The sequence below is a fragment of the Rhea pennata genome, chromosome 6 (genome assembly GCF_028389875.1).
Source record: "Rhea pennata isolate bPtePen1 chromosome 6, bPtePen1.pri, whole genome shotgun sequence".
Lineage (NCBI taxonomy): Eukaryota > Metazoa > Chordata > Aves > Rheiformes > Rheidae > Rhea > Rhea pennata.
This window is the reverse complement of record NC_084668.1, coordinates 6,143,834-6,156,532: the sequence shown is the minus strand read 5'-3', so window position 1 is coordinate 6,156,532 and position 12,699 is coordinate 6,143,834. Positions and strand designations below refer to the sequence as shown.

Here is a 12,699-nt window from a genome sequence, read left to right as displayed (position 1 = left end):
ATATATATTAAATAACTTTACATGATGTTCAACTGAGAAAGTTTCTGAGAAAGAAATGAGAAAAAATAGGAAAGAGTGTAATATTTTGCATCATCACGGAATTATTAAAATTTTTTGCTTTTTCCTCTCTCAAATATTTGAAATGCAAGAGTTTAAATGTGACTTAAATATGAAACAATCAAGGAAAAGTTTCTACAAAAATTTTGGACTTAAAGCAAGCTAAGAAATAGGATTTAAAGATGCAATGGATAAGCTAGTTTTAAAATCCTGTGTTAGACTTTAACAATATAAAGGTTTTAATGCTGCTGCTGTTTTGTTGTCTGGAAGTAGATACAAGAATCAAATTACTCCTGCTGATTCACATCAACTGAGTACAAAAGGGGAATCAGATGCTTTTGTGTGGGAAAAAGGAACAAAATGGTCCTTTAAGGGAAGACAGGAAGAAAAAAGAATATAGGAGAGAAACAGAGAAGAATGATTATGAAAAGCTGAATACTCTTAATCTGAATTAATGAATAAAGGCTTCAGAAGAGCTGGGAACATCTCCAGTAAGTATGTCCTGTCGGAGAAAAGTAAAAAAAAAAAAGGTTTTTTTTAATCAGAAATGTTTCTATCTTCAGTAAAGTCAACACTAGTCAGACCTTGCTGGAACTCTTAACTGTAACACCTCTCAGCTATCCTATTTAATTCTTGAAGTGTCAGAAGTAAATAATTTCACCTGCTAAATTATTGGCTAATATTCTAGCTAACGAATTTGACATGATAGAAGGTAAGCGGTTATAGGTCATGTAATCAATATATTTTCCCCTAGTCTGATTATTTTGTATTCTGCTGCCTTGGTTTGTCTACCTCCACAAAGAATAGAATAACTCTGCTTTGCTCTTTTTCTTACATTTTTCTTCCTGATATGAATTTTTGATATTTAATATTAATGAACTTAGGGTCTATTTGCTCAGTTTTTGCCACCTTTCTCTAACTGAAAACAAAATTCTTACACAGAGGAATTACTGAAAAAGCAATAATGCAAAACTTTCTGAACTGATACTTCTAACTTTACTTGTTCTCTTTTTAGATATTCCATCCCTCTCTCCCAACACACACATACATTTCTTTAATTGGTACTTCTATAAAACCATTTTTTCTTTTTCTTGAGCAAAATACATTTTACTTTTTGCTATTTAGCCCTCTGAAAGATCCACTGATTTTTAAACTAGCAGCGTAGGTGATGCTATGGAGCAAAAGGTTGATGAAATATACTCATTGGGACAAGAACAGTTTGCTCCACACAGTGGAAAATATTTGAAAATATTCTTCTCAGGTGGCATAAAGGTATTTGTTCTTGCCTACCTCGGAGAGAATTGTGTAGTTATATTTACTAAGCTGAATGTACCCATTCAAGAGACTCAAGTTCTTAAATTCTGGTAAGGTTGTATAAATATTTCTGCCCCCCTGGAAAAGGCCTCTGCTATCTGTCAATTCTATAAGTCAAAATTTATCTGAAGTTGCAATCTCCAAATTTTGTTTGAATACTATAAGATCCTCCTCTTTGAAGACTATTTCATTGCTGTTCACATATTCTGTTTTAAAAATCCATTTGCTTTACAATTCCAAATGGAACAGAAGTGTTAAGAAAAGGATGCACAGTGAGAAAAACTAACCAAATACCTGCTGTAATTTAATACATTTTCTTCTGTACTGGGAAAAAATCCGTCCCAGTGGTATATCTCCATTGCAAACACAGAAGATACTGCTGTAACCAGTAGATTCTTTCAAACAAGAAGGAGCTTTCTGTGTTTGACCACTATTCTATTTGCTATCAAAAAAAAAAAAAAAAAAAAAAAAAAAAAAGACTGAAAGCAGAACAGAAAGCAAGATGATAGCATGGATTGAACTGCCACAGCTTTTGCTAGTAAAGCTCTTTGAGGCAGAATTTGTTGGTGAGAAGGAAAGCATATAGGGATTAACCTCTATACTCCCAGCCAGAGCATTTGGTCTGCCTGCAGTCTCAGTGTGAAACGGGTAAGTCCTCACAGAAATGCACTGCAGGAAATACCATGATAAATTAACTGTTTCATCTGCTTTCAGAAGCAACATCATATCTGAGCCTTTGAATTTTTCTCAGGCTTTTCCTCCAGCCAAGAGAGCACAAATATCCCTTTCCTAAAATGAAAGTGATAAATGTTCAGCTCCAAAATACTGAACTCCTGAAAGTATTCCATTACTCCTGCTCACTCCTGTGATACACACCATTTTCTTCCAGTGCAAATCTCCTTTTGCACTTTCATTTTCCTAATTACATATTTAGCTTCTTTGTGTCGCAGATTATTAGATATAATAAAGAGAATAAGTATAAACCCACTGGTTTCTTTTGTAACTATAAAGTGGTACCGTACCCAGGTGAAAACTAACGGATAGCTTCTGAACTGAGAAAGTCATGTCTGTCGCAGTCAATACATAAATCAGAAAAATTGGTTCGTCTCAATCATAATCTGCTCTGGAAAAAAGATGAAAGCCTATGTAAGAACAAAGAGGACCTAGTTTGGTTTTGTTTTAAAAAATATGCTGAATCTCATTCAGAATGACACATGTGTTGCAATAGCTCTGGTTTGAAAAAGCCAAACCAAAAAAAACCTCTTGTTTTAATCAGTTACAACAGATGCTGCTAAAGCAGCTGTCTAGAGCAATCTGGATTCATTCTTATAGAAAGCTACTGGGGATTCAAATTTAGAATTTTTCACACAGGACTTGTGAAGAAAAATCATTTTGATGAGTCATTAGTGTTATTATGCAGAACTTCAAACCTACCTCAGTTTTATTTTGTTAAAAAAAAAAATCCAGTGAACTCCGGACTCCAGAGTCTGTCACTTTTTGGGTCACAGTTACAAGAAAGCAAGCAATACTGAGAGGACCTCCCAGTCAGCAACCAACTATTAAGCTGTACAAAGCGTGCAAGGCTTGTTCACAATAGTCATGCAAAAAACTCCACCAAAATGAAAAATGTCACCGTTTCTCAAAAATAACCATTCTTTGTTGGCCTGCATTTTCCAGAGGGATAGAGACTAAAGCATTGTTAAAACAAAATCCTCAAACACTGACTCTCCAGAGGGCCAATATTTAAGATAACCTGAGAACCTTAGATAGCTGTACCATTTTGACACTGGTAAGTCATGGAAATGTAAGAGTAACTTCATTACTGCATTTTTAAAGACCAAAACCACTTAGAAGATACTAAAAATAAAACTCTTAAGGATGCTTGATAAAATACTGAACAGTAACCTGAATTATACATTATTGAAAAAAATACAGTATAGTCACATTGGTTTTTGATACTCATTACTACTACTAATTCATGAAACTATGATGCTTATTATGCAGCTCTGAATAGTTACTGGTCAAGTACAAAACAACCAGTACACATCACTTCTATTAACATATAAATAAAGACCACTAAAAGAAACTTAAGAAGCTGAGTTTCTAAATCAGTAAATTAGTGGCGGTGTATTGTTAAACAGATAAATTGTAATGTATATATACTATTGTGACATACCTACAACCAATTTCAAGTACAGTTACTGTATTATGATAAAATCAATAACAAAACCAGTTAAAGAGAGTTTCACAGATGGTCATGCCTCTGATTACAATCTCCTGGACTTCACTCTTTGAGGATCTAATCAGAAGATTACTAGCAACGACAGGGATCTTTCAACTGACTTTGAATCAGAATTTTATTGCAGAAATCAAGATAAAATCTCATATGCAATCTTGGATTAAAGTTGGATCAACAGTCTACAATATAAGGACGTTGACAGGATTTTGACTGTTGTCGGTTATTGACTTCTATAAGTTTGCCAAAAATGCTCTGTGACAATGAAGAAAATATAATGTAAGATTTTAACAAGTTGAATGTATGCAGTTTGGGATATTTCCTCAGCATTTTGTAACTTTTCATCAGAAAAGAACAGTAAGACTGTCTTCCTATTTTTTACTGACTATTTCTTTCAGTATAGCTTTTTAAAGGAAGAGAATCTGTTTTATGACTTGACTTTCAGTAAGAAAAGGCATTTACTACAAATTTGCATGATGTTTCTTGTTTAGAGGCTCTTGGAAACCTAGCAAGTGCAAGTGGTTTGTCAGCCCATCAGTAATTACAATCTGTGTCCATTCCAGATGCTGACCTTGAGGTCAGCTTCGATCTTGCCAGGAATCTCTGCAGATCCCTGCAAGGCTAAGTATAGTGTGCTAAGTAGCATGAAACAAACATTTAAAACTCATTTCATACTTTTCATAAAAGTCAGAAGAGTGCAAAAACATATACTTGCTAGTATGTTATGATGCTGAGGTTAGAGTCTGTTTGTAAATTGTAATCTGTGAGGCCACAAAATCTGCAATCTCCAATCAGTAGAGGAAAACATACGGGAAAAAAAAACTATGCTAGGCAATACTAGAAATATAATTTTTATCAGAAAACTAAGAAACATTTATTCAACAACTCATAAAAGGGTATAACAGACATCACAATTGTGGGAAGATTCTAGAAAATATCAATTATTCAATGTGCTTTCTCTAGGCATGCAAATCTGTGCTGTATATCTATGCAACAGAAAAATAATCTAACAGCCTCCAGATATTTAATAAAGATATAATGTCCTGAAAGACAAAGAAAATCTTGTGATGACAAGTTAAAAGCAGCCAGGCAGAATAGTTTCCATCTCGGATAAGCAAATATCAGGCATTTGAAGGAGCAGTGAGGGTAGATACTCTCTGCAGACATAGGGTGTTTAGACTGACTTTGTCTCAAGAATTACAAATCTTGTAGAGCATACTTATGTTCTCTACTGCATCTGGTTCAGTGGTGTAATTTCCCCACAACAGTAGAAATTATTGTAAAACTACTGTAGAGTTGTATAACTATTGCATAAATCCACATTCATAGCTATTCAGCCACAGAATTTACTATATTTTTGCTAGAGCATGGTGCAGCGTATATAAATGTTGGTGCCAAAGTAAATGCAACGCATACGCTGTAGTCTTACTTAGGCAAAAAGATGAATGGGTTTGTTATGTAGGATAAGCTCTGTAATATTGTTTTACTCTAAAAACTATTTTTTAAAATAGTAGATTCCTTGATACAGAAATAGTGCTAGTCAGGATAGCTTCATTAATCCCATATCATAAAACACTGAAACATTGTTACATTAATTCAGTATTTAAAGATTAGGAAGTCTTTAACAGGTGAGATTTCCCTCACAAAACGGAATGATGACATTTCATTTAAATTAATTACCTTACTAAATTGAGCAGTTTAAGTACTAAGAATCTCATCAAAACACAGATTGCTTCAATTTCTGACTCTAGAATTAAACATCAGAGGAACATTCTGATGCATTCTGACTTTTCATATGCATGAGAAATCCTACTCTATGATTTCTGGAAAATATTAAAATTCAAGCTGACTAAAAATCCATTCCAGTTGGTTAACCACTTAACCCATTAGGTGAACTAATGGCAACTAATGGGTGTGGTTCACCCATTAGGTGAACCACAGAACTACAGTGGGAATAACTTTAATTATTTAACAGTCTTCCTTCTATAGAAAAAGTCATATTCTTTATTTTTCTGAGAATATAGCAAGACTTAAGTAGATATTCTACCAGAACTCTAGCTTCCTGTATTTAATACAACACTTCTAACAATGCATATCATCTTATGTCAGTTCAGTCCAATAGTTCATTTTTCTTTTTGATGAAACAAAAGAGTTTCTCTGATAGCAGTATTTTGCTTCTTCATTATTTACTTTCCATCTCAGGAGTGTAATAGGTATCTTGAACAACATCATAGAACTTCAACCCACAGACAGTCTAGCCTTTTGCCACGACAAAAACTGACTATTTCTTTTATTTTCTGCTTCTCATGCAGTTTTCAATACTCACCTAACAGGTTCAGATCAGTGCATGTTCCATTAACCAATGATTTTCCTTCTGGACATGCACATGTTGCACCAGAAGGGTTGAGTAAACAAATGAATTCGCATGTCAGGTCCAAGCATGGATTAGGCACTATTTGAGAAGAGAAAGTATATAAAAGATTCTTTTGTTTATAATTGCACTGTGTTACAGAACTGGAAAAAAAAGAATAATCAGATATACATAATTATGATACACTATCTGCATGACGGCCTGAAGTCAGTGAACACATTCACTCAAGTGTCAGCACAAGACTGACGCCAACAAAGAATTTATTCCAGTAAGAACAAATTTAAAAATGTTAAAGCCAGACATTCAAAAGTAAACATCGCTTTTAGTGCTAAGGGAATTATTTAACACCTAAATGTTCATTGCGATAGTATTCATTCAGGAGTCAGCAATTTTCGTTAACTCTCCTTATTCTACATCTCTCATTTTACATCAGTAGCTTTTCCTATGATTTTTTTAGCTGTTGACTGACCTAAGAAAGATCTGTACTTGGCTGAAATATTTTCAGGAGTTTTAGCTGCTGCAGGCAATGCTGCTGGGCCATAGCAAGCTTGACTTTTCCAGTAGAGTTAATATACCTGCCAGCACCGCATTGGAAGCACTATGCGAAACGGACTCCCTCACACTTCTCCAGCAGCGACAGTGTGGACCAGACTGAACCGACGAACTCTGCAAGGGCTTAGAAATGCATCCAGGGCTTACAACCTCACTCAACCCACTCATTTTAAGCAAAAAGGATGGCTTGGGGTCAATCAAAATATTACTGATGCTTCTAGTATCAGCACGTTCACCGCAGCGGCAAAAGCCTGCACGGCAGCGCACGGCAGGAACGGCACAGCTCGGCGCCGTCGCGAAGCGGTGTCCTCCCGCAGCGGCATGCAGGTGAGCAGCTCTGCTTCACCGCGCGTGGAGCCAGAAGGCTGAGAGCTGCTCCAGAACCCAGCTCGGCTTTTTCGGGTAGAAGATTCACCTTAGTGCTCTGACAAAAATTCAGTCCGGCTTTAAGGTTCAGCCAGGTACAGTATCTTCACTCAACGCTGGCGCGATGCGTACGTCTGTTCTCCGGATCAGACTAGACGGGCTGGTTTTATATCCTGTCAGAGGCCCGGGTGTGCCACGCGCGCACTGCCCACGACGTAGGGTAGTCTTTTCTCTCCCTTCCACCTTTGGGGCACGCCACCACACTCATCTCAGTTTCTGATCTCACCACTGTCCCCTATCCTGCTACACAAATCTTACTTTCGTGATCACTAACTAAAACCAATCCTAACTACATTAATAATTTTGCAAACGAGAAGAGATTTATTGGTAATGCGAAGGAAAATTTTTTAAAAAAACTGTTCAGAATATAAATTTTGCATTCAGCTTTCTGCTATTTTTTTAATACTTCATTTACAGTGACGGTGCACAAGGCAAATATTTGTTCAACGTTCTTTCAAATGGGAGAAAATATCTCAAAAAACTAAATTAAATTTATATAATGAAATATGACCAAATCTATTTTCAGTTTGTACAGTAAGGCTCTTTATATTTTTCAACTGTGGGTTACTTTTTTTTTTTCCTGAGATGAATTTACTCCATATCTAGTTTAAAGTAATTATGATTACTTACAGTCTATTTGTTTGTAGCGATGGAAGATCAAGGTACTTTTTGCTTTCTCCACATTCACACTTAGATACTCTACAAGGCTTCTGCCAAATTTGTGTACTCTAAATGCGCCATTTTTAGGACCTGCTCCATATATGTAATCCTCAAAAATATCAATTCTATGTGGATGCAGTAAACCTTAAACAGAAATAGATAATACATACATATATTCATATTTAAATAATAAAAACTTTATTTTAATAATAACTTCAATTGCACTGCAATTAAAAGCTGAAAGACATTATTATTCAGAGAGCTTGGTTTGTATCCACAAAGATTGCCTTTTAAAAAGTAACCTTTTTAAACGGAAATATTTCCATACTAGAAGCAACTTAAATTTCTAATTTATTATTAGTTTTCTCACACCTCAGCCACAGTGACTGGTTGAACACTGAAAAGTTGGGAAGCCTTATTATAAGGATTAGCTAAAAAAAGAAAAAACATATTTAGCTGCAACATTTTAACTACAAGTAACAGATATATCTGACAAGACAGAGATTATGTTGCTGTACATAGAAAAAATTATTCTGATAAAACACTTCTTGACCGTTATTTTTTCTTAACGTGTGTGAGAAATACTAATTTTTGTGTTACATTTACTTTAATTCATAACTATAGTAAATTAATGCAAAAGCTCTATTTTTCCTCATTTTTATGAGCTGGGCATGCCTGTTAGACAACATACTTCAATTTTCTATGTAGTACAGGCTGTAAATTTCACCTATGAAATGTTACCTTGTAACAAGCCAATAGCTCCTGATTAAAGCTTCTTTTTCAGACATACATCTCTTCTTGATTTGAAGGAATAAAAAAACAGAACCTATCATTGCCTGTGATATCTTGTTCCTATTATTATCTACCTTCACTGTGAAAATGTCTTTTATTTTTAACCTGCATTTAGTTTTTATTAGTCTTTCTTTCTACTGCTTTTCTACTCTATTATAAATGCTCAGTATTTCTGAACTCTACTTCGTTATTTTATACTTGTTTAATTAAATGGATCAAGGTTCTTAAGTCTCATCGAAAAACAATTTCTAAACTCTGCATTTTTTTCTTTTCTGCATCTTCTTTAATTTCATGGAAGTTAAAAAGTCTCTACTTACTACTTCCCCATTTATAAACCCCCAAATTGCTGGGTTTGGTACAGTGTAGTACAACCCTACTATGCTCCAGATTATTTTTAAAGTTATCACCTTATATGCACTCTCCTATTTAGTATTACTGTTGTGCATTTTCTTTTTTCCCCTGAAGAATAAATCCATATTTGTTTCCAAAACACAAATTAGTGTTAAGATATAACACAGTTAAAACTTAACCTAGGATACTCCGTCGATCTTTCTATCAATCAGCCACAAACTTTTGTAGGACTAAGTGTGGGTTTTGTGCTAGATTGTAACCCAGCCACTTTTAAACCCTATAACTGAAGGAGGCACAAGCAAGAGTATTAGGAGCACTTACTGTCTTCTAAAACCTTACTTCCCACATCTGCACAGTGTGATTCTTTGTTATAGGAAGCTGACTGATCTCTACCTTACACAATTCCTGTGCCAGGCAGACAGCTCCAACTTCTAACTAATTTAGGTCGTCCTGTTGCCACGTGAGGCCAAACACAAGTATTAATCAAACTGGCAATTTAATTTTACCTAAGCTAATAATTAGATGCCAATAATGGAGATCTGCACATACCACTCCGCTATTGTTTCCCTAAATATTATCTAAAAACCTTAAATATCTATTTGTTTCGACAATATCTAGATGCAATGAATATTACTTTTCAAAAATCATTTTTTTGGGTTACATAGTTTCTCTGAATCACAAAATTTCAGCAAAATAAAATAAAATTGAAATCTTGTTATATAAAAGTTCTTCATACCTTGTTTAGTGCTCACAGACACAACTGAATCAGAACCATCAAAAAGAACGCTGCCAATGACAGATAATTCAAAATCAGCCCAGAACAAACGCTGACTGAACTGGTCAACTGCAAGACCTACAGAGGAAATAAGTTCAAAATACACATTGTTATGTACTAGAGATATTTTTATCCTTCATTTTTGTAGAACACAGAAAATGGTGAAGATGAGGAAACATGACAGAAAACTGAAAAGAATAAAACATCTTCTGCTTCAGCCTTTAACGTGAGTCAACCAGTTTCTTTCACTTATTCTCCCAAGGTCAATACCTTTTGCAGCAGGCAGAATTCTAAGCGAGAATACAAATACACAATCTAATCCTTTTGCTCTACCAAAACAAACCTATTGAAGGTGATAGATTTCTAAGCAGCAGCATCAATGTGACTATGTGCTGAGAACTGCAAGTCATTCGGATTTGGCAGTCTTCCTATGCAGTTTCCACAAGTATATATTTTTCTGTTTTTTTGTCACCAATTCTTCACATATAATAATTACTACAGAATTAAAGTTACGATTATTTTACTTGAAATAGGCTGAAAGTACTGCGAGACTTAAATGGTAATATTTATTGTGTGTGTATACATATACATGGAAAGAGAGTCAGGCAGTGAGTAAAAGCAAAATGAAAATAAAAGATAGATAACATTGTGACTACCCAGCCTCTAAGCAGTAACTGCAATAGTTAAATCAAGCAGTCCATGTTTCACTAGAGGATGCTTAAATGATTAATATGCCATTTTAAGTCATGTCAAAAGCTCCAGTCTGTAAAAATATTTGAACCATAAAATAATTTAATTCTCAGCTTTTGAAGTTATAGTATATTTTTTATAAGAATGGAAAAAAGTATTTCTCTTCCTATTTATGTAAGTAGGTGAGTCAGAAAAAAAACATCAAAAGAAATTATACATAACAGCAAAAGAAATTATACATAACAGCAAAAATTCTCTTCTTAAGGTCATAAATTAATCGGCTATAGATAGATGAGAGGAAGGAGAGGAAATCTGATGCACAGACCAGTGAAATATGTTTTTATTTGCAACTCCATTAAATAAAGTCTTTAAATAAAGCACTAGTATTCAGACATACAGCTGAAGAGAATAATTTTTCCTAAAAGATAATCACAATGTGTCAACTCTGTTTGATACAGAGCAAATGAAATGTGCAAGTTTTAGGAACAGTTACCAACCTCTTGCTTTGAATTATTCTTGGCATTTTAATAAGAATATTTAAATAACAAATAATAAATAAATAATATTCTCAATGTATCTTTCACAGTGCCAGAGATAATACAAAATAAAAAAGCACTTATTTTGTATTCTTTATACATATAGCACTGCTGTGATAGTCAGGTTTATGAAAACCCTGTGAAGTCAAACCAAAATGCTCAATTTCTCTCTCTCTTACTTGAAATGGAAAAGTCATGATTATCAATAAATTTAAGAGCAGTGGAATAATACAGATATTCAATAGGATCTCAAACTTCATCTAATCAAGAGTAGTTTCACTTGGGAAGAAATATTAAAGTGATAGAGGTAGCTTGAAGTCTTTTTTTTTTTTTTTCCATTACTTCCACACAGAGAGTAGATGTGTGTGCAATATATGACCAAAAAAAAAAAAAAAAAAAAAAAAACTCCACAGTCATTCACTTGCTATGATGAGGCAAAGGAAGAAATGTACAGAAGGATGCTATATTTTCAGACAATAGCTATCAAAAATTGCAGTATTATGACAACAAATTTGTGAAATTCTCCTCTTACATGACCTGCTCCCTTAATTGATCTTCCTTTTTAAGGGTACTTGAACAAATTTGCCTTGTAAAATCATCATATTTTAAACTTTGTTAAAAAATATTCATTATAGTCATTTATTACATAAAAGTCATATTAAGATATATCATTTCAAAATACAATTAAGAATTTTAATTGGTAACTGCATATGGATAACCAGAACATAAACAATTCTATATCCAATTTTTTGGAAACTGAAAAAAAATGGAATCCAGCCAAGATGTTTGCACCAAGTTATCAAATGCCATGTAACTAGTAAAACTGGAAATGATGTGTACCTGTAGGTCTTTGTAAATTCTTTTGAACCAATATTCTTCTCAGAGTACCATCCATAGAGGATTCTTCTATGTGAGAGCGGTCCCCAATAACAGTCCAGTACATCATTCTAAAAGTATTAAACAAAAAATATAAGTTATAAGCCTATACAGAACCTCAAAAAACCTATTGACATTAAATTACTGTGAGTCCCTCAACCTACTTAAAATCAGGACATAATTGATTCTGTTTCACGTAAACTAAGCAGAAAGATTAAGAAAATGACTTAGACAAGTTTTAGACATTTGTACACATTATTTGTCATACTTTACTCTGCATTTGTGTTTAAATCACCAAAAAAAAAAAAAAAAAGGAATAATGTCAAAGTATACATACCCCTTGCTAGGATTTACAGCAATTGCATATGGTTCTCCTGCCATACTTGTAAGGAGTCTTGTACAGTTAGGTCCATTCAATTGCCCTACATTGATGGAGTATCTCAGACTTGTCCAGTGAGTTGTGTAGTAGCTAAACCAATGCATTCTGGAATGATCAGTCCAGTAAATATTTCCAGCAACCCAGTCAACAGCAATGCCCCTAGGTCTTTTGAATTCTGGACACTAAAAGGAACAGATTTGAAAGTTAGTTGTATGGAGATTACCTTTAACAGGTCACAGGTTTGGCAAATAACTGGTGCTTTTAATATAGATGACAAAATATTTGAAAATACTGCATTGGAAAGACACAAACTCCACGTATAGGTGATAAGCTCTAGTGACCTGCTCACAGCTTTATTCAATGTAGAAGAATAAATTCACTGGTTCAGAACAACTGTTTTCTCAAGTCTAAGGCCACTTCAATCATTAAGAAAATGGCACTAACACATTAACTGCTTGAACTATTGATACTGAGGCAGACAAATGCTACATACTGTGATTCCAAAGGAAAGAAGAAGAAAGAATTGAGATTACACAGCTATTATATCTACGGAACTATGCTCTCTGAGCATAAGCTCTTGTGAGATAAGACTTACTGAAAATGGTCCCTGACATTGCTATGCCTGCTCAGGAGTCTGCCAAGGAAAGTAAAATCACAGCATTTAGAAATTTGTTAACCGTTACT

General features: G+C 34.3%; 1 protein-coding gene across 1 annotated transcript in view; it reads right to left on the bottom strand.

Moving 5' to 3' along the window:
* The window catches only part of LRP1B (LDL receptor related protein 1B), a 339,912-nt gene that overhangs the window by 39,713 nt on the left and 287,500 nt on the right, over positions 1-12,699 (bottom strand). The window contains exons 75-79 of the mRNA XM_062578228.1: positions 11,974-12,197; positions 11,601-11,707; positions 9,496-9,612; positions 7,587-7,760; positions 5,934-6,059 (exon numbers count right to left, since the gene is read on the bottom strand). Of these exons, the coding sequence (XP_062434212.1) occupies positions 5,934-6,059; positions 7,587-7,760; positions 9,496-9,612; positions 11,601-11,707; positions 11,974-12,197 (748 nt within the window). The remainder of the gene's footprint in view (positions 1-5,933; positions 6,060-7,586; positions 7,761-9,495; positions 9,613-11,600; positions 11,708-11,973; positions 12,198-12,699) is intronic.